The sequence below is a fragment of the Oreochromis niloticus genome, linkage group LG23 (genome assembly GCF_001858045.2).
Source record: "Oreochromis niloticus isolate F11D_XX linkage group LG23, O_niloticus_UMD_NMBU, whole genome shotgun sequence".
In the NCBI taxonomy this organism is placed as follows: domain Eukaryota; kingdom Metazoa; phylum Chordata; class Actinopteri; order Cichliformes; family Cichlidae; genus Oreochromis; species Oreochromis niloticus.
In genome coordinates this window covers 43,792,744-43,815,834 of record NC_031986.2, presented here as the reverse complement: position 1 = coordinate 43,815,834, position 23,091 = coordinate 43,792,744, and the positions used below count along the sequence as shown (strand labels likewise).

Here is a 23,091-nt window from a genome sequence, read left to right as displayed (position 1 = left end):
GATTTCTGAGTCGACAAGCGCCTTTGTTACTGGGACCAGTAATTTTAAGAAAGACCCCCATTAGAACCCATGAGAAATGCATTATTGCTCAGTCTGCAATATCTTTCCCAGAACAAACACCAATTGCAAAGAACATACTAAAAATAAACCTGAAAAATCTGTTTAGAACAGCGTGCTATGTTGCAAAGAGTGAACCACCATTGGCAAAATTTAGCAGTCTTTGCAAACTTCAAAAAAAAAATGTCCTAGATCTTGGTTTCACTTATCTCTCACCCGTGACTTCAGTGGAAATTTCAAATTCAGGACCTGACACAGACTGATTCATGTTTTACACAGTTCTTACAAGTTCATAGAAATTTCTGTTTAATTAGAACCAAGTATTTGAGTTGATGATTGTAATTTTTATACAATGTTTAATTTGTGTTTCAACAATGTTTTGATTAATGTTTTGTTTCCGTTACAATATTAAACTTTAATGTATAATATTGTAACGGAAACAAAACATCAATCAAAAAATTGCTCTCTTTTTTATTTGGGCTACTTAAATTTATTTTGGGCTACCACAAACTGAAGAGTCCCTGCCCGAAGGGCTACCAGGGATTTTGAAATTTTGCGAGCCCTGTGTGTCCTTGATCCAACACAGCTGATTTAAATGGCTAAATGACCTCCTCAACATGTCTCCCTGGTAATGAACTAATCATTTGGTTCAGGTGTGCTGACCCAGGGTGAGATCTAAAACCTGCAGGACACCGGCCGTGAGGCCTGGAGTTCATCACCCCTAAATCTACATGAATGTTCACCCATTTTAATGATCTTATGTTAACTGAGAAATCAAAAATAAAGAGGAGGTATGGAGCAGCGCCTGGTGTGGTCTCTGCTGCTGTAGCCCATCTCTTTCATGGTTTGTTGTTTGACAATCAGAGACACTCTCCTAAATACTTTTTATCCATTTTCTATTTTTCAGACCATTCTCTGTAAAGTCTGTAGATCAGGGGTGATGAACTCCAGGCCTCGAGGGCCGGTGTCCTGCAGGTTTTAGATCTCACCCTGGGTCAACACACCTGAATCAAATGGTTAGTTCATTAGCAGGCATCTGGAGAAGTTCAAGACATGTTGAGGAGGTCATTTAGCCATTTAAATCAGCTGTGTTGGATCAAGGACTCATCTAAAACCTGCAGGACACCGGCCCTCGAGGCCTGGAGTTCGACACCTGTGCTATAGATGGATGTGTGGGAAAGTCCCAGCAGATCAGCAATTTCTGAAGTACTCAGACCAGCCCATCTGGCAACAACAATTGTGACACATTCAAAGTCACTTAAATCCTCTTTAATTTTGATGCTCGGTTTGAACTTCAGCAGGCTGCCTCGATCATATCTGCACGACCAAATGCTTTGAGCTGCTGTTGGCAATTGGCTGATTACAGGTGTACCTAATAAAGTGGCTAGTGCATGCAATGCAGTTTGGCTACACTTAGGCAAGCAGGTATCACCTGCCACATTTGATAAGGGCTGGGTGTCTGTATCTGTTTCATTATGCATTTCCAGACACGTGTATAAAAACATGAATCTCTTGTCAGTGACCTGTTTTTTTTTATCTGTTTAGTTTTTAATATAAGACAAATTATTCTTAATTTACCTGTAATATTACAGGTTTACAACACATCACAAGGTACTGTACATCAGAACAGAGAGACGTGTCACTGAAATTCAGTTTAAAGCAGTGGCACAGACTTTATAAAGGTTGTATTAAAAAAAAAAATGTAAAAAACAGAGTTTTTAAGGGGTCAACAAACAGATTTTACAGCTGTTATATCCACCTCTTACAGTTCCTGATATTTTGTTACTAGAGATTTGCTGTGTAAGTAATCTCTGAGTCACACGCCCTGTTTCTGTTGCTAGGAGCTAATGCCCCAGCTAGCCAGCAGGCCGTTTCTCTGCAGTTCCTTTTTTTTCCTTTTTGGCTGCTGGTCCCTGGTGTACTTTTTCTCTCTCTCCACCCTTCCCTGCCTTTCTCCTCCTTCACTCTCCCAAATCCCACCTCCTCCCCTCCCTTCTTCTCTACCATGTTCCAAAAGACTGCACTCATTTTTGTGTGTCTGCGAGAGAGAGAGAGAGATGGTGATTTATTTTATGTTTTTGAGGAAAAAGATGACGAGGCAACAGGAAATTGAGCTTTTGAAGAGAAGAGGGTGAGCTGCTGAAAATGACTAGGGTTAATAAATGAGAGCCAGTTGGGGACATGTGGAGGGCATGAAGATCGAAGTGGAAAGTGGAGTATGACGTGTCCCTGTCTGACTGCCTGCTTTTCCCATTCTCTCTCTCTCTCTCTTTCTGTCTGCTCAGGGAGCTGTGATCGGCATCGATGACGAGGACGACAGCACATTCACCATCACTGTGGACCAGAAGACTTTCCATTTCCAAGGTGAGGTGTTCCCCCGGTTAATTCTGCTCTCTTTCAGCCCCCCTCTTCTCCTCTATGTAGTCATCACAGCCAGTCCTCCTCTGTGAATGCTTTCCATTCAGCCATGCTGTCCATTTGCTCTCTCACTCCCTCTCTCTCCCCTTCCTGCCTTTTAACGTCTTGGATTGGTTTGCTCTACTGCCAGGAGACACGCACACACTGGCATCTACACAATCTCAAAGCATGCTGCATGCGTCTGAGCCGTTTCTCCCTTCCTCTTCGAGCTCTGAAGTTGGACTGACATATTTCGGTAAACAAGATTTGTTCCACTGCGAGCTAAACAGATTCCTTTGGAACAGAAGAAGCAATTAAGACTTTTTTTCCCTTCAGCCCTCTCCGCTGCGGCTGAAGAGGAAGATTGCTGCTTATGTGTCTCTGCAGTTGAGCCGCTGGGAATAATAAGGGAATACTGCTGAGCTCAGAGCTGAGCTCAGGTCTCTTCTTGCTGCTGCTCCTGCTGTTCGCCTTTCGCTGCACCGCTGCTGCCGTCGCTCGCTTTCTAGCAGCCAGTCGCTCCGTAGGGACAGGATTGGCTCCCACCTACAGCATCGCCCCCCTCCCTCGCGTCCTGTCAGCCCCTTCCTCCTTTTGACAGGGACCCATCCTGTTCAGTACACCGCAGACACCTTTTTTACCCTGTCACTCCGCCAGGTCTTTAACTAACCTCCTCTAACTTTGGTTCATTCCGTCCTTCCATTTGTCCATTTGTCTGTTTCGCCACCACCTAAACCCCAAACACTTCACTACCAGCATCCCCTTTCACCTCCTTCCTTGAGGGTCACTAGCCACAGTCCATGGGCCCCCCGCCCTTCTCACCTCCTCCATGCCCTCTCCTATGTCTGTGTTCCGAAGCTGTATGCTGTGGTTCTACAAACGCAAGGGTAAGGAGAAAACCACGACGTCAGCATGCATGCCAGCCTCGGGCGAAAGGATCGCAAGGAGGCGTCGTCTGTTTGTCTTCTGGGATGTACGGTCGGGGTGGAGCAGCGCGCTCCGTGGTGCATGGTAGAAAGGTTTGCAGTCGAGGTTCAAGGACAGTTCAGACTACGACTGTTTAGTCACTGTCCGTGATGAGGTAACATCAAGGAGACGCTCGTATGCACAGTCCTCAGATGTTTGCACAAACTCGCTGTGTTATTTTAGAAAGGGATGTTACTGGTGTTGCTGGTTCGCTGTGGAGACGTCGTTTTTCCTCCCTCGGGACAGTAACTCGCATGCGGATGTGTTCATCAGTGAATAATGCCTCAAATGTCATTGTCTTTATTTAATCTGGTGCTTTTCTGCAGATGATGTTTGTCAGTTAAGATGCATTTATTTATATTTACGTTGCATTTATTTTTATCTGAGTGTGTGAGGCTTTTACGTCAGTAAAGGGAGAACAGCAGCAGTTTATGCAAATTATATTCTAATGAGGCCAAATCAATCATCAGTCAGAGAGGGAAATTAATTTCTGCATGTTTAGTGACAGAGAGACACCGAAGGTTTCTGCTGTTCAAGTTAAACCCGTCTGTTTGAAAGCAGCGACTCCTCGCGCGAGAGGATGCGACTCCCACGGTCGTCTTTTTGTTTGAGTGAAAACAATGAAAAGTCGACGCAAGACACATCTGCTCTCCGAATACCCAGCGGAGGACTGAACTGTCTCGTGTATCTCCGCTGGCAGGACGAGCAAAAATTAGCACTGAACATGAGATTCTGGATGCATCAGCTGTTAGCTGAGATATCAAGAGGATGTCGGGCAGGACTAGTTTCTGTGTTGCTGTAAAACGATCCTGGAGTAAGAGTGTTGTGCAGTTGGTCTCACAGGACTGGCAGCATCATCTGAATGGGCCGGTGTGTGGGCACAGACTAAAGCTTACACCGTTTCGTGGTCATGGATGTTGCGCTGGTGTAAAGAAACGAGCGATAAACTGTGATTAGAACTTATATTAGACTGATGCTTTTCCTTTTATCCCTGCAGTAAAAACTGCTCATTTCTAAGCACTGAAGCACGCTGCTTTCTGGTACGGCACAGTCCATATTACAGGTTAAATTATAGTTCTGAGCTCACAGTCCACTGTGCTAGCCTTGAGTGCGGCTCTGTGCTCGTTCTATTTAGAGAAACATCCATTATTCATCAGCCTCTCTCCCCCGGCGGTGCATCATAGCTGCCTGAGAGCCCTTTTCCTCATTTCCCCTCTTTGCTCTTTGCTGGCCTTCTGTTATCTGCTAAAGCTATCTGTCGTCTTCTCTCTCCCCGTCGGGCAGCACAAGTCCGGGATGAGAGACCTCTGTGTGCTCTTCGTCTTGTCCTCTCTCTCCTGGGCCCTCCCTCACCTCAGCATCACCTGCACTGTCAGCTCTGTCCTTTTGTTATATGTGTTTTCACAGCTTTATCTTCATTTCAACCTCTCTGTTATTTCAGGAATGAAACCGGCGTTTGTGTCAGGTTGAAAAGTCGCCAACCCAAGTCAACACTTATCTTCTTCTAATCTTCGTTAAGTGAGCAAAGTACTTTCCCACCAATCCACCTTCGATTAAGTAACCATTCAGAGTGGTTTCTGCCCCACGCCGGGGGAGCTACAGGGTCAGAGTATTGACAGCTTGTAGTCTAGCATCAGCCTTCTTGCTCAGTCATGTCACCAGACGTTTCATAGCATGTCTGACGATGGCAGGAGGAGACAGAAGTGGGTTGAATAATTAACACAGGAAAAAAGGAGCATCAGCATAATGAAGAAGGGCTGAGCGTCATAAACAGACGTCACTGATGGTTTAACATGAAATCCTTGGGTTAAAAGTACAAAACTGTTAACTTCATGAATTTATACCAATTTGTCTGGACGTGATATTTGTCTGAGTGTGTTGGTTGTAACTGTACATGCACCATCTGTTGTGTGTTTGCTTGTCTGTGAATGGCATTGTTTACGGTCTAGGTGACTGTAACTGTCCGTAGCTTTGTTTGTATACTCAGCCGGAGCGCTTTTCCGGTCTACAGAGTCGGATTCATCAAGTCACAGAATTGCTTCTTTTACAGTTGTTCATGTGGATAGCATACCATTATCCTGGTCGCTTTAAAGCACAACGTAAGTGTTGTTATTTTGGGTTCAGCACAAAATCCTTGCACATCCAGTTCTTTCCTAATTGTTAGATAAGGAAAAAAGGTTAAAACCATAAGAATCAAGCTTAAAAATAGTGTGGAAACCACGGTGTGAGCGTTGTGAGCGTTCACATGACTTGTTCATGAAAGTTGGCCACATCCCCGGAGAGTCAAATACACAACCATTCAGCAGCTGCTCGGTGCATGTGGGGAGGGATTAATTGAAAAACACAGTTACAGTGATATAATGATGTTGTGCAATCAGCAAGATACTGTAAATACTCTTGCAAAGATTTTCCTTGAATTTTGAAGGATAAAGTGAGGGAAAAATAATGTGTGACAGCAAATGAATCATATTATTTAATTCATCTATTTTCCTTTTTTCTGTTTTCCCAACTTTTCCCTTTGTCTCTCCGGTACACATCGGTCGATCCTAGCAGGTAGTGTAGCGTTCGTGAGAGGAGCTGTGTCCTGTGGAAAATTCTACCAACACATACGCTCCTTTGTAAATATGTTTTAGTATCAGTTCCTTTTGCTGGATGTGAGGTGATCTCCGCTGTGAGTGTGGAACTGTGCACCGCTGCTACATACGTGGAAACTCTTCTTTATTTGGCCGCAGCATTTAGAGATCTTATTTTTAGACGTTGGATTTTGCAGTTATTTCTGTTCTGTGTGGGTAAGTTTGTGGGTTTTCATATAATATTTGCAGCGCGTGTGAGTGGATGACCTGAAGCTCACTGGTGTGAGGTGCGGTCCCTCCTGTATGTGCCTGCTGTGCCTTGCTGCCATTGCCCAGCTTTCAGTACAGGTTTGGTCTGCACACTTTGCTGTGTTGTGACAGCAGCAGCTGAGCTGTCAGACTGTTTCATTTATTCAGGGTGGAAACGGCATCGTAAAACTTTAAGAGTGGGTTTAATGGCAGATTTGTGGACAAAGCATTTAACTTTCAGACTTTTGTCCCTTTTGTTCAGTTAAACTTGACGATACTGCAAAACGACACGACTGGAATCCCCAAATTTCCTCAATTAGTATCTTTATTTTATTTAAGGATATGAATTTAAACACATGCTATAGATGCTGCTAACATTCACTGAAAACATTTGCATATTCAATTTTGTCTTTTTGGTTTTTTCCCAAAATTTCTGGACAATGTTGAGAATGAGGTCGGGTCATTGTCTGAAATGTCCTCCCCTCACATGCGTCTCGCAGCAGGAGGCTGCTCCTGAGCAGAGCGTGCAGGAGAAAGGACACATGATGCTCGCTCGCTCATTGTTAATTCACTGGACGATTACCTGCTCTTTTCTCGCCTGGACACAAATGGGAATAACGCAGATATTGTACTGGGGAGCTTGCAGGTTAAAGATTGTTTATCGAGCATTTGCGTGCTCCCTTTCTGTGTCACGTGTTTAAATTCTACAAAACGTGATTGTTGGTGGAGTATTAACAAAGTAGGTTCCTGTCAGGTGGATGAATAATGTGCTCACACCTCCTTGGCAAAGCAAATCACGGCTCCAGATGTGAATCACTAACTAGGACAAAGATTGGACTTGTGACACAGTTCCTGTATTAGTTTTTCTTGAATGGCCTGGCCATCGTGAGTAGAGCTGAACGACATCAGCTGCAGCAGATCTGTTCCCCCGGAGAGTCGGAAACCGAGAGGGCAGTGAGGTGCTGTCTGAGTGGATTGGCCTGAGCCTCGGCTGCCGTTTAATGTCTTTAAAAGCTTTTCTGTTGTAGCGCTCCTTAGCCTGCCCACGAGCGCAGACCGTCATCTGCTGTTCTGTCTTGTTTCCAGCTCAATGAAAGATGACTCTTACACAGGATGGAGTTTGGGAGCTAATTCAAGGACATATTTAGTTCTTTGTTAACAGCTTTTGGAGATTTATTGGAGACTATATTGATTACTGTCCTCACCTGGAACATTAGACATTAGCTGCTTTTTCAGTCCAGTCTGTGTGCCTGAGCTTTTTCAGCAAATTTCTGTTTTTGGTTTTTGTTTTAAGCCAGTTATGACTGGTGCTTTTTTTTTTTTTTTTTTTTTTTTAATGGTTCAAATGATTCATAGGTCGGTGTTTTGTCTGCATATAATACACAAGTTAGCAAAAGCTAATTTTATTTTGTATCTTTATTTATAAAGATTGGATCTTTAGCCGAGTCTAGAAATAATGCTAAAGATGAGACATTTTGCCAGGCACGAAAAACTGTATTTTTCCACCAACAAGGGGATTCCCAAAGAGGTTTGTGTGGAAACTTGGCATATCTCAGCATGATGTGCAGTGTGTCCTTAAAAATAAATGAAGTGCAGCACTAAAAACCTGTCTGCAGCAGACGAACAGAAAGTCCTGTCCTTTAGAAACAAACTCCAGCAAACACCTGACACAGGACCTGAGAGAAGCATCTGACCCATCTACTGTTTGCTGAAGTCTCTCTGTGGGTGTCAAGAAGACAATCTGAAGATTGCACAGAAACTGGACTCAAAATCGTTGGCAACAGGTCGACTAGAGCCGTGAATCCAAATTTGTGTCTGTAGCGATCTGTAATGGTAGGGGTATTGAGGACTTTTGGATGCAGTAACACATGGAAAGCATCTGTCTGGCTGCAGCTCTGTTTTTCAGCATGACAATGATCCCAAACACTCTCCCAGTGCAGTGAAAGCTTACCTGGATAGAAAAACACTATCAGCCAGAGATCGGTCTCCTCAGAGCCTCAGAAATCCACAAAAGGCAGCCAAAAGCTTGAATGTCCTGGAGAAATATTCCTGTTGTATAAACTCTGTTTTGGTTTGTTTTTTGCCTTCTATACTGTAGTTTCATAAATGTTTACACATGTTTCAATAGATTTCTGAACCTATTTCCCATTTTCTTAGCGAAAAATAAACAGATTGGCTCAAAGACGTTGGCACAGTGCTGTACAGCTTTAGCACACATCCACTTGAGTTCATTCCATGTCTTGGCAGGAAAACACAATATTACGTATGCCAGTGGCAAGAAAAAGCATCCAGGAGCCATTTGCAGTGTGTGCTGCATGTGCCAGAGCCTGTTCTGGGTCATTGGTTAATGTCGCTGGCCGTCTATTGTGTCCTCTGTCTTTGCTCTGAGGGTGCAGCCTCACTCTGCTCTACTTCACACGAAGATGAGAATCAGTACTGTGACTGCGCAGGAAACGAGCTGTAATTCTCATTTTTACAATTCTCATAAAAGTTGGTCACTTTTTTGGTATTGATTCAGCCGTTACGATCATGCAGACAAAGATTTTATGTCTGTGTGGGTTAAATATAGTGAAGCGTATTTAAAAAGCTTCAGTTTTAATGTATGTCTGTCAGACTCCTGCCTGCTTATCCATCTTTGTTATTTGATCCAATGGAGCTGAGAGCTGCCTGTCAATGATGAAGGTGGCGTGGCAGGAGGCCGCCCCGCCCTGAGCCTGGGTCTGCCGGAGGTTTCTTCCTGTTAAAAGGGAGTTTTTCCTTCCCACTGTCACTAAAGCGCTCGCTCATTCGGGGTCATATTGTTTGGGTATTCTTTGTTTTGTCTCTATCGCTGTAGGGTCTTTACCTTATAAAATGAAGCGAGCTTGAGGCAACTGTCGTTGTGATTTGGCGCTGTGTAAATAAAATTGAACTGAATTCACTTTATAGTTCTCAAACACCAATAAAATACTTTTAAAAACTCTGACTGGCTCACTCAAAGGAGAGAAAAACTGTGCACCTTTTGTTGTTGAGTCTCATGTAGTTGCACACTTCCTTCTGAACTGTGATACATTTAGTGGGTGTAGTTCCTCTATGAAACCGCGCACCACGAGGTTAGTAGGTTTGGGCAAACCAGGTCATGATTTCCAGAGAGACAGACTTTTTTACATATTTATTTTATTGGTACTGTGAGCATAAAGTCCCATTTAGTTCCATTATATTCAGTGGAAGGCTCAAACATGCATAAAGATTCATTCAAATTCAAAGAGGCTTTATTGACATTTATGTTAATGCAATTTAGACACAGACCTACAAGCTCTGATGAATACTCTGATTACAAGGAAAAGTTTGACATTTTGGGCGGCATGAATTTGGTTAAGGATTGGTACAGCTCTCATATGTATGGCACGGGGGAGCAGATGAGCAGAATATCTCTTGGTTGCTGTCACCGAATGACATGAGAGAAATGAACCTAACGCCTTTTGTAAACATGTTTTCAATGAAACTTTCTAGGTGAATATTCAGTGTCCTTCACTGTGTCACCAGTACTCATGTCATTTTAGTGCTGTCATTACTTTTTTTCTTTAAATGGGCTGCAGATGGTGTCAGATGGAAAACGTGGCTCACTGGGTGTGTCTCTGTGTTTCTGTCCTCAGCCCGAGATGCAGACGAGCGGGAGAAGTGGATCCACGCCTTAGAGGGAACTATCCTCCGGCACACCCTCCAACTCCGGGTATGAAACCAAGCGCTTCTTTGGATGTGTGTCTTTGTGTCTAATCCTCTGCAGTGAACAGAGGAGTTGTTTGCTGTGTGGATCCTCTGGTGTTTGCATGCCATTTATACAAATTCCCGTCACACAGTTTATATTTCCGGAATCGAACGTGCCGCTCTTTGTGATACCTGAAGATGATCCTGGTTTAGATAAAGAGGTAAACGAAAACCCTGCCATGAAAATAATATCAGAGCTTTCACTGCGAGATTGTTTTTCGCACTTCACGCAGTCTGTATTTGCATAAACTATACCCCGACACTCGTGATGATTTGAATGGCCTTTGCATGTCAGGTTATCAGCACTTTAAGCTTTTCGTGTATTGCTTGTATCTGTTTTTTCCTCAGGAGAGCCGAGCCGAATGATAATTCACGTCTGTATTAAAGGGAAAAGTGCTGACATTTGCGTCATCGTAGGCTGAGGATGTTTGGAAATACGTGGCCAGTTTGGACCGGTTTTAGGAGCAGGCTTTTAAGTTTAATGGAAAGTCTGCTCAGCTGCTGACCTGCTTGCTGCCATTTTTGTCCCACCGGTGTTTATATCTGTTTTTATGAGTGTAGAAATTGCTTCCCCTGCCCTGCAGTTGTTTTCTCTGCTCAACCTCTTTTCCTGCTCTCCTCCCTCAAAACAAACCTTCCGCTATGCTCCCTCCCATCCTCATCCAGATACACTTCTTCCTCCTTATCGCTTCTCTTCTCTTCATCCTCATAACCAAGCTTAGTATTTGTTCTCCCTCCCACCTTTCTTATTCTGCTCGCCCTCTAATCTCTCCCTTTGGTGGCAAATCCGTTTGAAGTGCTACGCGTGTGCCTGCGTGCTCGGTACGGACACACACATACATGCGCACACCTATGCAGCGTTGCTGTCGAAGCATCATATGACCCAGCGCTACCCAATCCAAGACCCGGTTGCTCGATCGGCCAAACATCTGCCTCGGCTGTCTCAGCCAATCCTCGTGGCTGTTGATGCTCGTGCTTCTCAGCGCTTGCTGTTGGTTTGCGTGTTTTCGTCTGCCTGTGCGAGAGGAAGTGTGGCTTTCCTGTCAGGGGAGGGTCCTGGATTAACTCGGCTCAGACCAAACGCTTAGCTGATAACTGCTGCTGAAGCCCCGCTAACAGTCTGAAGGCTGCTAGGGTTTACGTTGGCACACCGCAGTGGAGAGCAAAAGGAGGAAATTGTTTTGTGTTTCTCTGTGGTGCTGAAGGAGGAGGAGGAGGAGGAGGGAGAAAGAAAGAATGTAATTTCAGCAGAGCTGGCGGTTTGTAGCTGTGGGGAAAACAGAGTAACGGAGGCAGAGAAAGAGAAAGCGACCTTGGGCTCTGCTAAATGGACTGAGAGATGTACTGGCTTATTGCAGCATGTCTATTGGAGCACGGCACCCAGTAAGTAAAAACACGCAGACAGGCAAAAACCCCGCTGCACCAGAGCGAGGAGAAGTTAAGCGGCTGCAGCGCGCCACTGGGACAGCAGCATTTTTAAAGTGGGTCACACTGTGTGGAAAGACAAATAGACAGGGCAGGGAGGGGGGGGAGTGTGCGAGGGCAGTGTTGTTTGTAAAGTCTGGTGTGTGTGTGGGTGTGTGTGTGTGTGTGTGTGTGTGGGTGGGTGGTTTGTTTTTTTTCCTTAATTTAACACTGGAGGCTACGCTAAAATCTCCCTGCTGCTGTGTCACAGGGATGGACAGTCTGTGCGCTGCAAACGAGTGGGAGTGGAAGTCTGGGAATATTTCCAGAACAGGGCAGAAGTGAGCACTACAGTGTGGTCATACAGTGGCTGTTTATAAACCAACCACCTGCCTCTGACTTTCTGCTTCAAACGTTATAAAAAGAAAGAAAAAACACTCCCCTGTGTCATGTGTGTTGTCAAAACAGGACATTTGCTCAGTAGTAATAGAGGACCGGGCTGTTTTGCAGGTAGAGTTTTTCTCAGTGTGTATTTAAAGTCTTTATCATGTTCACGTCTGTTCTTTGAGTCTTCATCCAGTGCAGAGTAAACGTTGAGGCTCAGGTGGTTGAGCTCTAATCTGTCTTGTAACAATTTACTGTGAAATTATTTCCTGTAGACATTTTCGCTCTGACTTGTGTTTCGCTGCGTGTCGCTGATTGCTTCCCATGAAAAGTATCATGATGCAATGCCTTACTGGAATAATACTCCCGCTTATATGTTTCCAGTGTAGCGAGTTATCAGGCAAGTTTCTTCAAGATTTGTGCCCGTCTGGGGTGAAAACCCCCAGAGGCGCACAGTAACAGTCTTTTTTCTTTTTTCTTTTCTCTTTTTTTGCTCAGGCCTTCATGCAGACAGCTACATTTTGCCCCTTTAAGCTGAACAAGCACCTTTGATCCTTTTGAGGAAGTTTGCCCTGTTAACTTCATAGCTTCATGGCTGCTGAGTATAGTATGTTTTTCTAAAGCTTAAACTTTAGCTCGTCGGCGATCGGCGACCGGCTTTGTGTTGATGGCTTTTCTTCACTTTCCTATGAGAGCTCATTCGACTGCAAGAAAACACACCTCAAACTCGCGACACAGCTGGACTCTGCAACGCGGCAGCTCCAAAGCAGCAGTGACATCCACCACGGTTTGATAAGAGTTTGACTTTTGACAGGATTTGTTTCGTTTTGACAGAGCGCCGTTCCACGGTGAGGTATTGTGCGTTTTTCCACGTAACTGCTGTAAAGCAGTAAAGTGCATTGACACACACCGTTAGTCATCTCCTGAGTCTGCTGGCTTGACGTAGGGCGGGTATTGTGTGTTCGCTGGGACTCGGTGTCCTTGCTGTTGACAGCCTCGGTGATTAAATGAGGGTGAATTTTTTTTTTTTTCTCCTGTTTTCCTGTCTTTTGGTTTTGTGTCACAGCTTACTGGATTGTTCTGGGTGCTTTGTTGGGTGAGCACAGACAGGCAGACAGATGCCTGGTCACGTCTGTTCTGCCAATAGTCTAGTAATTACCTTTTAATGTGTATTATGTAACTAAATTATCTGTGTTTGTGTGTGCGTGTGAAGTCCGTTAAAGGAAGCTAATTAACAAACAATGAATTTGAGTGCACCTCAGCCCGTTACGTTCTGTCTGGAACCGAATGCTCTCCGGTCGTGAGAGTCCAGATTTCAGTTTTGTTTCAGAGCCTGAAACGAGTTGGCCTCCATCAGGCAAGCAGACAGACCTGCTGGCCTTTCATGTAGACGAGCCTTTAAACAATAGTACTCATATCTCCCTCACTACGGTACTTTGCTGGAAAATTCTCCTGAACTGTTGATGTTTCTCTCCAACGTTTTGTGTAACAGTTTATAAAGCCTACCTGACCAGGAGGTGATGGATATGAGAGGCTTTTTTTCCCTTTGTTTGTTTGTTTTTTGGTAAATGAACGGATAAATATGTGAATACACGGCCCTGGATTTATGGGCTGTGGTTTTGTGCTTTACTTTGAATATGCAAACACCTTTTGCAACACCTGCGTCGAGGACTGCACCGATGCTCAGCTGTGTTTCTTCCCTTGTCTTTAGGAGGCTGAGACGGGATTTGTTCCTAGTGTTCAAGACTTTGACAAGAAGCTAGCTGAAGCTGACGCCTACCTACAGATTCTGATTGATCAGTTAAAGGTAGGACACGAAGGAAATCCAGTGTGGTGCACACTACACCGTGACGTAGATATGGATGTTGTAGATTTCAGTGGTTTTTCATCCTATATTTATAGATTGAATCTGTGTCAGCGAGCATTACCTTGCTCGTCTGAGTCTACTTTTCAGTAAAGCAGAAGTTCTTGTGAGTTAGATTTGTGGTAGAATGGTGACAAACCAGATAACTGTATTTAAAGAAAGTAGACACTGTCTCCAGCGCAGCATCTTAAGGAAACCACATAACATGTCCTTCCTTAGATAAGCTCTCAGTTTTCCACTGTGTCATCTCTACACAGAGGCACTCATCTGACAGTGGAATAGCTCTTATTCCATGTTTCTGTTTTTTAACCTTTCTTTCATCTCTTGTCCACACAGCTGTTTGATGAGAAGATCAAGGACTGCAAAGAGGATGAATCACGCAGAGTGAGTACCAGCAGCGCAGCTCTGCTCTCGCGTCTCGCCTCTCCGGTCCAGCGTCATTACAGTCGCTGCTAACAAAGGAGCAGGGGGCGAAAACTGATAGCTGTCAGTGTATCGCAGATATTTCTGTTCCAAACTGGTTTAAAGCACCAGTGATTTCAGAAGTGATCCTCTTATTTCAAAAGCTAAAGTTCAGTCCCCTTGATATTTATTTATTCAGTCATGAAGAATAAAAATTAATCCTTCAGGGAGTAACCCTTTTAGCGCTTTCCTTAACTGAGTGGTTTCAGCTTTATTTCAGGCCTGCTTAGAGTCCAAAATGACTGGATGTGCATTAGAAGTCTCTGCCTATCCAGCTACCCTTGGAAAACCCCAGAAACTCCTCTAATAGTCATCAAACCACATCTTTGTTTATGAATGCTGAGGTGTCAGAACTCATTAATGGTACAGGAGACGTCATCAGATGTAGTCTTTATGGGGGAAAGATGCATAAAGAAGATCATTAGTCTAAAGACGTTGAAGCTCCAACAGTACTCGGTATGAAGAACAACTTTATTACCTGACCAACATGTGGTTCAGGGTCCTGACAAAGGACCCTTCTGTTCTCCAGTGTTGCTTTAAGTTTCAGCTTCTTTTAGCTTACCAAAACTTACCACCACCTCTACTCACACCATACGTTGCCCTCAGCTTGGACCAGTTTTGGGGTCTGATTGGACCGAGCTGCTGCAGACTGTAAGGCTGATCGAGTCAGCAGTTCAGTTTTTGAGTTTCTGGTTCATTTTCTCAGTCACTTAACGGGCTAACGGACAATTTAAAAAGTACAAAATGTAATCAAGGGACCATTGTTCAAACTACAATTGATAGTTTATTCTTCCTTTTTCTGTAGCTCCTCTCAGGCCCGGTCAGATCTCAGAGCAGATCTTCTGTATTTGCATAGCGCTTTTCTAGTCCCTAAGGACCCCAAAGCGCTTTACACATCCAGTCATCCACCCATTCACACACTGGTGATGGCAGCTACATTGTAGCCACAGCTGCCCTGGGGCGCACTGACAGAGGCGAGGCTGCCGGAAACTGGCGCCACCGGGCCCTCTGACCACCACCAGTAGGCAACGGGTGAAGTGTCTTGCCCAAGGACACAACGACCGAGACTGTCCAAGCCGGGGCTCGAACCGGCAACCTTCCGATTACAAGACGAACGGCCGACTCTTGAGCCACGATCGCCCAATCTTAATGTTTGAAGATTAGAGGTGTAAACGCTTTTGTTGGACGAGTTTAACCTTCAGGGCGTCTCACTAGCCTCTGGTGTTATCTGTCCACTTCCTCTTTGAGTTTAACACCAGCTTTTGGTCACTTTACCTTGTTGCTCGTGCCGACTTCATCAAACCTTTCACAGCTGGAGTTTCAAGCCCCAGCTGAAGCCAGTCAGGCGTCATTGCTCGCTTCAGTATTTCTGCTCTTTAACCTCGTTTTTACTTCTTTCTGTTCTTTCGACAGAAAATTGAACATTTGAAGGAGACTACTTGTGTAAGTCAGAGAATGAGCACATTTTCCTTCCTGTTGGCTTTAGAAGTCACTTCCTACCTAATTAATTGCTCTCTGATTTTTTTTTCCCTTTCAGAGTATGGTAGAGTCCATCAAGCACTGTATTGTACTGCTGCAGATTGCCAAGGTAAGCACAGCACGAGTCCGCTCTCTGCAGTTAGTCATTTCTTCATAACCATTGTTCTTGTGAAACCACGTGAGTGTGCACTGTGTGTTACCTCGCATCCCTGGGCTAGTTCCCTGCTTACAGTTGCTATCTGGGTCGGTGGTTGGTGAGGGTGTCGCCCAGTGTTCGTTTCATCACACTTTCTATTCGGCTTTCTGAAAGGAAGTGGAGCAATCGTTTCTGCTTCATTAGCTGTTTGATAAGGGAAAACAAAAAACACACATGTGGATTATTTCACACGATAGTGGAATCCTGTCATTTTTACTACTGAAAGAAGTGGCAAGTCTGGATTTGACCGTGTGATGAAAGGATCGCTGTATGTGGCAACTTGGGGAAAGTTTTGGAGCTCCACGCGAGAGGCCTCGTTTGCACCGCACCACGGCAGATGCTCGGGATGCTTTTATGAAATGACTCTTGAACCTTCGTCACAATGAGTCTAACACTGTCTTCTTAAAATTTTAAGGACCAAAGTAACGAACAGCAACACGCAAACGGACTTCTAGTAAGTTTGACCCTTTCTGTCCATGACAAAAGTCGAAATCAAACAAACTGCTAACTTTCTTTTCACGCTTAATAGACTCTCTCCTATTAGACAAGCAGATGTACCAGACCTGTTTAATGCATGCAATCTAATTTGGATCTAAGCTTTCCTTCATGTCTCCCGCTGCCTTCTTCTTAATTAAGTCAATATTTTCCTCTAAAATCTAATATTGATTTATTTTGTAACTATTCTTTCCTTCATGAAGACATGAAATGTATATGTGCAAATGGTGCTACACAAAATGCACATTGTTGTAGAGTGTATACTAGTGCATCTCAAAAAGGTCAAGTATTGTGAAAAGTTTGTTTTTATCACTTTATTCAAAAAGGTAAACATTCATGTAAATAAGTGTTATTATTTTATTTTGATGATGATGATGGCCTTTAACTCACGAAAATCTGAAATTCAGTTCCTCAAATTATTGAAGTATTTCATTTTCAGTGTGAGTAAATTACTCTTCATTCTTAGTTCAGTAACCACAGTTGTTGGGAAGAACGCTGACTCGACAGTTGTCCAGATGAAGATCGAGTTTAGGAACGCTGTTTTGAAGCACGTTAATGGAAAGTGTGGTAGGAAAAATTGCACAAGCTGTAGCAATTACCTGATCCATGAGTGGATTGTCAGGAAAAGTGGAGAGCGTGGAGCGTCCACACACAGATGTCTTTAGGTAAGACCGTCGCGTCTCTAATTCCAAGCCATATATCACATGGACCATATACAGCTGCTTTAATCTTAAGTGGGCCAGACCAGGAAAATTCCCCTTTCTGCTGCTGTACATTTAATCCCAGAGATATCGCAATATAAGGAAAAGAAGTGCAGTGGTAACAGTGGGTCGTTTTTCCACACGATGGAGAAATGCTGCTGAAAGAAACTGATTAGCACAACTCTGTGGGCTCGTATTGTAAAGTGTAAGTTTAGCTCATTGCCCAGACTTCCCAGTGAGTTTTATTAATTAACAAAGTCAGTTTATTTTCCTTTTCCCTTTTTTTTTCTTTGCTATGGTCACGTTATAAAAAACAGACATGTTGAAGGTTGATGGTGGAGAGGAAAAAAGCTAGAAATGAAGTCCAAAAGTCCAGGAAGGAAATCCGGCGTCTACGTTCTGTGATGATTTTAGGGTGCCGTGTCGTCTGCTGGTGTTAGCGGTGGTTGATCCACTGTGTTTTATCCACACTGTGGACAAGAGGGCCTCTATCATTGTTCAAGAGGAATGGGAGACACCCCTGACCCAAAAATACAGATGATGTTCAGTGTAGTGTGAAGTCGGGCACACGGAGATCCTTTTTTGTTTGATCTGAGGAGGCGTTCTAATAATTTGACATACTGGAATTTTTGGCTTTTTATATCTTTTAAAAGGTATATAAAGGCCTGAAATATCTCACTTCGCTTTTACAGAATATATGAAAGTTTATCTCTTTGAATTAAATTTTGAAAAATAAACCTTTACATAATACTCGGTGTTCTGAGATGCACTAGTGTAAGTGCACATGGGACACACGTGTGATCGCATGCCTGCGTATGCGAGTGTTGCCCATCACTTCACTTACTAATTAGAGGAATCAAGTCACCATTGATTGGTCATTCTCACACTGCCTGCTTATTGAACCACTGAGCACTAATAGCTGGAAAGCCGTGCCGAAAGCACTCCTAGACTTCTGCAGATATTCGTGTTGAAGGCCACAACAGGATTTATGCACGTTTTGAACCACTAAAGCTTTAAGCAGTAAGACTTCCTGTTAACCGTTTTTCAAAATAAAACAGCTCTAAAAATGACCAGACCTTAAATAGAAATAAACCATGACCCAGTTGTTATGACCTAATACCAGTTTGTGTCTCATGTATACTAATGACTACTAATTATGGCTGATGGCAGGTTCAGTCGTTCACTGCTGTGTGAGCAAGGGTGACTGAGAGAAGCTCTCCAGAGTATCTGACTTTCCTCTCAGCCACAATGAGAGCTGACGCTACATAACCCCGACCCTCATCCAGTCTGTGCTGCGCAGGTTTTATTAGAGCTCAAAGTTGGCTTTTAGCTGTTAGTCTGCTACTGTATGTATGTGCTGTACGTTGACCTGCAAAATAAATAAAATGAATAAACTGAAGGTGGATATCACTACGTTAAGAGCAACAGATGGGTCACATTGCCCTTTTTAAACACATCAATGTTTAAGAGGGGTTTGATCCACCGTGTGCCTGAGCCAACTGTGAATAAAGACATAGGTCATTACCACCAGACGTTTTGGGTTAAACCGCTCTGAGACTTTGCCTCATCCTGTCATGTGACCTTTAGGTTTTCAGATGTGAGTGTGGGTTGAGGTGCCAGAGAGGCAATCTCGGGGTGCATTGTTGATGGCAGACATTTGGTGTCGTAAGCCAACCCTCTGTTCAAAGATGGTCGTTCACAGCGGACATGGACAGCTTTAAATCGTGGAACTCTCCGAGTCCAAATCGCTTTCTTTAGACTACTGTGACGTGGATGACTGACAACCTACAGACACATGTCCATGTTGTTCTTATTTCTCTGGTTTATAAATATAAAGGGATTTTTATCAATCAGTCTGACTGTATCATGAAAATGGCGCATATATTTGGGCAACTGCAGAATCACACTTGCACCCAGAGGAGACAGGACAACAGAAGGTGGACGAGGCAGAAAAGTGAGGCCTAAAGAGCAAAAGAAAACACTGACTCAGGGATAAACAGAAACCTGTAGCTAAATGAAAAGAAGGCTATCAATCTTTGGAAAAAGCAAGGGATTGAGAAGTGTTTGTAGATCGTTTAATACAACACAACCTCCCACTTTAAGCAAGACCTCCACGTAAGCCCGTTAGCTCATAGGACTGCATTGATCTTACAGCTGGCTTAATCTGTTATCATTAAGTACAGTATTATGTAGTATAAATAGCACCGCGAAAGCTCTGCCTATGCATATACCTGCACGTGCCATGTTTGTATGCCATAGGCTTTCCCCTAATCGTACCTCTGCTGAATGTCTGTCACTGTGCCTGCATAGCAGTGATGCATGCACCGTAGGCCTTTGTTTAACATGCTCGAGGCGTCAGCAGCACATTTGACCCTGTCAAACTGCACTGCCTGGGGAATTGTTGCAAAGTGCAAGAATCATTTAAACCAAGCTCACGAGAAGCATGTTCAGTAGTTATCTGTCAAAATAATTTATGTGCTATGGGTGGCTGAGGGGTTGCTCTGCTGTGAGAGCTGCTCGTTGCATTAATATTGCATTCACTTGGGGGGGGTAGAGAGGTTATTGATCATTACAGAGTTTAAAGCCCTTTTAGCTTTTTTTTGATGATCTTGCTCTTTTTCTTCACGTGCTTTTTTTTCCTCATGTCCTGCTTGCACAGCCATAGGCTGGTCAGTATATGTCTTTAATTGGATCTAATTAGAAGCCCTCGAGTTACTTTTATGAAGGCATGTGGACATTGGAACCATTAGAAGAAAGAACAGAACAGACGCAGGAAGTCTGGAGATGGGAGGGGAAAAGTGTGAACGGGAGAGCAGATCCTTGACCTCTGATCGTATCTTTTTTGTTTAGCGTTTAGATAATGGGTTATTGGCAGTTATCTTGACCTATAAACAGAGAAAAACAAGGTCAGATTTATTCCTAGAACTCAGTTCAGTAAATACCTCACGTCACAGCTCAGCCTAATCTCGATGTCACTGTGTTCCTGTTGAGCTCAGATGATCTCAAAATAGAGAAAAGGTGTAAAAGTCAGAAACTGCAGGTCAGGTTTGAGCAATAATGTCACTAAATGTTGTTTCCTGGCGGTAAGCTGTTGGGGAACGAGGGTCGAGATGTTTTTGGTTTATCTCGTGTGGTTGCTGGTGTTCCTGTCAGATGGGTCGTTGGGGGCTGTGACCACATTACATCGTGTCATCAGGCTGCTGTTTATATGCATGCAGCGTTTGCCTCGGATCAAGGCAGGCCTCTGCAAATGATTACCTACTGTAGTGTTTATTAACCCCCCCGGCCCCCCCAGTCCTTTTTAAAGAAGAAACAGGCTGCTCAGAGTTCAAGAGTCAACGTTAGCAGTTGTGTAAAGCTACTCCTAGCGTTTGCATTTCAAAGCGTGTTGTTGGTTTCATATTGATTGCATTAATTAAGCTTGGTAACGCCACTCTTTCCAGGAAATTGAGTGCGAGGAAATTGATCTGCGCCGGCTGGATGATGCATTGTTCTAGTTCGCTCTTCACATAGGTGCACCGAGGTATGATCAGGTCATAGTGTTCCCCTCTGATGTCTGGGTTTGAGAGGATAAAGGAACAGGTGGATTATTGCAGTAGCCAGACTAGGACTGTTTCTAAACTAAAAGCCAAACTGCTTTCGATTGAGTCTTTTCTAAACCAGTAAGCAGGCAGTGGTCTGGGTGTGTGATTGTTGCAGCAAAGGTCTGATGTCAGTGTGAGGCACTCAGTTTTTGTTGTAAAGGGCATTGTTGTGTTTGTTTGGTTTTTTTCCTCCAGAGCACCATCAACCCAGTGGATGGGATCTACCAGCCCCCTCTGGACACTCCAGCAGTGAACACAATGCCAACACAGACAACACTACCCCCAGGTACAAGACATCCGCCTCCTCAACACGTGTCAGACATTTAAAAGTAACAGCTGTCACTTAATGTGTTGAGACATCATCCTGAGAGGTTGTTTGTGTTATACACTTAAAGGTGCCACCAGCTCCTCCTGTGGTTGGGAGTGTAATCGCAGAACCGTTGGAGAAATGTGTCAAATCTGTCAATGTTCTGTCCTTAGATGACATTTGAAATTATGTTTCAGCTGCAACTGGAAACATGTTCTAGTATGACAGCACCATCACCAGCGTTGATAAATATTCTTAATATTCTCTCAGTGTTTGAAGGTACACCTTTAAAAATCATCAGCAGGGTTTAGCAACATTATTCCCGCTCTTCTATTTCTTCTTTTAAATTAAGGATTTGTGTTGAAGCAGATTCCTGTTTTGTGGGTAATATCGTTCATCCAGTCAATAAGAATACTCACGTCTTGACTAAACTCTGACTAAATCTTTGGCTATTTTAGTCAGATGACCATGACTAGACTAAAAAAAAGGCTATAAAAATCATCAGTGCAAAGTAGGCTGTTCTAATTTTGGTCTCTTATAATAGACGGTGTAATCCCCGCTCACAGATGAAGCTTCTGTCTGCAGCGTCCTGCCACGTGGCATGAGATGCTTCGTTTCGAGGCTTCGCTCCTAACTCTGCTTTCTCTTCGTTTGATAAAGACGCGTCTCAGGTGTGCAAATCAGACCAACGACCCTCCACGTTACCTGTTGGTCCCGTCGTCACAGTGATGGGCAGTCTGCAGACCCCAACTCCCAACAGCACAGGTGAATTCAATTCAATGTCATGAACTGGACTAATTTTTGTGAAATGCTGAAATGGCTATATATTATTGAAATTATTGAAAATTGTTGTTGTTGTAGTAGCTGTGTGATCTGTAAACTGCACACAACCTTTTTTAATGGCAAACAGTAATCGGCTACTGAACGGAGGAATGTGGAACAGCTGATTAGTCGGATACTTCCCTGAGGAGATGGTAACCACAGGGAAACCAGATATGATACTGACGAGCTGTTGATTTGAGCTGTTTGATTAAAAGTTCAAAATCTCATACTCAGACTCTTTGTATACAGATACATCTTAGGCCCCTGATGGGTTTTATTTAAATCACTTGTTATGATGCCGTCATGTTGGACTACAGTCACAGTACAGTTGCATGGACATGTAATAGCAGATATAAGAAGGTGATTGGGGTGAAATGTGTTTACATAATTTGATGCCACTGCCCCCAAGTGGCCAAAAAAGATACTTTTTTTCATTTCATTCTTGACCTTCAAACAATTACTTTAAATGACATTTAGCACCGTCTTTGTCTATTTGTAGTAGAGCTGCCACAAACGATTATTTTGATAGTCAACTAGTCATCGATTATTTTTGCGATTAGGCATCCATTGGGCGTAAAACGTAGCTTATTGCACCAGCATGCGTCTGCTCTTATATAACTATCATTAGCTTACAGCTTTAAGTGTTTAAGGTCTGTGCTAACTAAAAATAAAGAGCAGATGATAGTTGATTAAACTTTTAATGAAATTTGCAGATTGTGGAGTTTAGTAAACTCGGCCGTCTGCTCTTTGCTATCTAAAATATAACAGGACACTGGAGTAAACTCGACATTCTCACACTTCTGTTTAATCAGTTTTCTGTTTATTCAGCTGTGTGCAAACTAACTTTAATCTCAGCCAAACCAATTTACTCAGGAACAAATAAAACACTGAAAAAAGCCAAACAATAACATTTTAAGTTATCTAAGTGACTTATGTATCATGTTTAAGCTGAGTAGTGAAAGACCGCGGGGATCTGAAAACGATGTGCCGGGAGTCCGGTGTTTTTCGCCGGCTCTAGTGAGCCTTGAACCCCCGGCTAGCTATCGAGCTGGTGGGTAACAGACGTCTCCGAAAACGTCGGAGCACTTTTACAAATATGTGATGTCTTGATAAACCGAGGAGATATTTGAAGTTTACACAGACACATTCTGGCGTGAAAATATGTTAAAAGTTTATTTTGTGACCCAGAAAGAGTAATAAGAGTAATATTAAAACTAAGTAGCTGCCGCCATTGTACGAAACTGGAATTGGCTGAGCCGCGCAATGAATTCTGGGATAGGTTGGGCCACGAAGGATACACCCGACCCATCCTTCAAATCTGGGGAAAAGGAGGACGGATTTGGAGGAATGTTCAAATTTGGGAAGCCTTCGTTGCGCCACTGTATCGTAATCGGCCTACAAATG

At 43.6% G+C, this 23,091-nt stretch overlaps 1 protein-coding gene across 6 annotated transcripts in view; it reads left to right on the top strand.

Annotated features, from left to right (window-relative positions):
• osbpl9 (oxysterol binding protein-like 9) overlaps nt 1–23,091 on the top strand; it is a 37,186-nt gene that overhangs the window by 7,614 nt on the left and 6,481 nt on the right. For 2 of the 6 annotated variants that reach the window (XM_003439777.5, XM_025903292.1), the window contains 9 exons: nt 2,343–2,421; nt 9,878–9,954; nt 13,489–13,584; nt 13,978–14,025; nt 15,517–15,546; nt 15,641–15,691; nt 16,194–16,232; nt 20,754–20,844; nt 21,526–21,630. In XM_003439777.5, the coding sequence (XP_003439825.1) occupies nt 2,343–2,421; nt 9,878–9,954; nt 13,489–13,584; nt 13,978–14,025; nt 15,517–15,546; nt 15,641–15,691; nt 16,194–16,232; nt 20,754–20,844; nt 21,526–21,630 (616 nt within the window). Of the gene's footprint in view, nt 1–2,342; nt 2,422–6,106; nt 6,210–9,877; nt 9,955–10,985; nt 11,373–12,281; nt 12,565–13,488; nt 13,585–13,977; nt 14,026–15,516; nt 15,547–15,640; nt 15,692–16,193; nt 16,233–20,753; nt 20,845–21,525; nt 21,631–23,091 lie in introns of those variants that run through there. The other 4 variants (XM_019351605.2, XM_019351603.2, XM_005479138.3 and 1 more) reach the window with 4 other exon arrangements.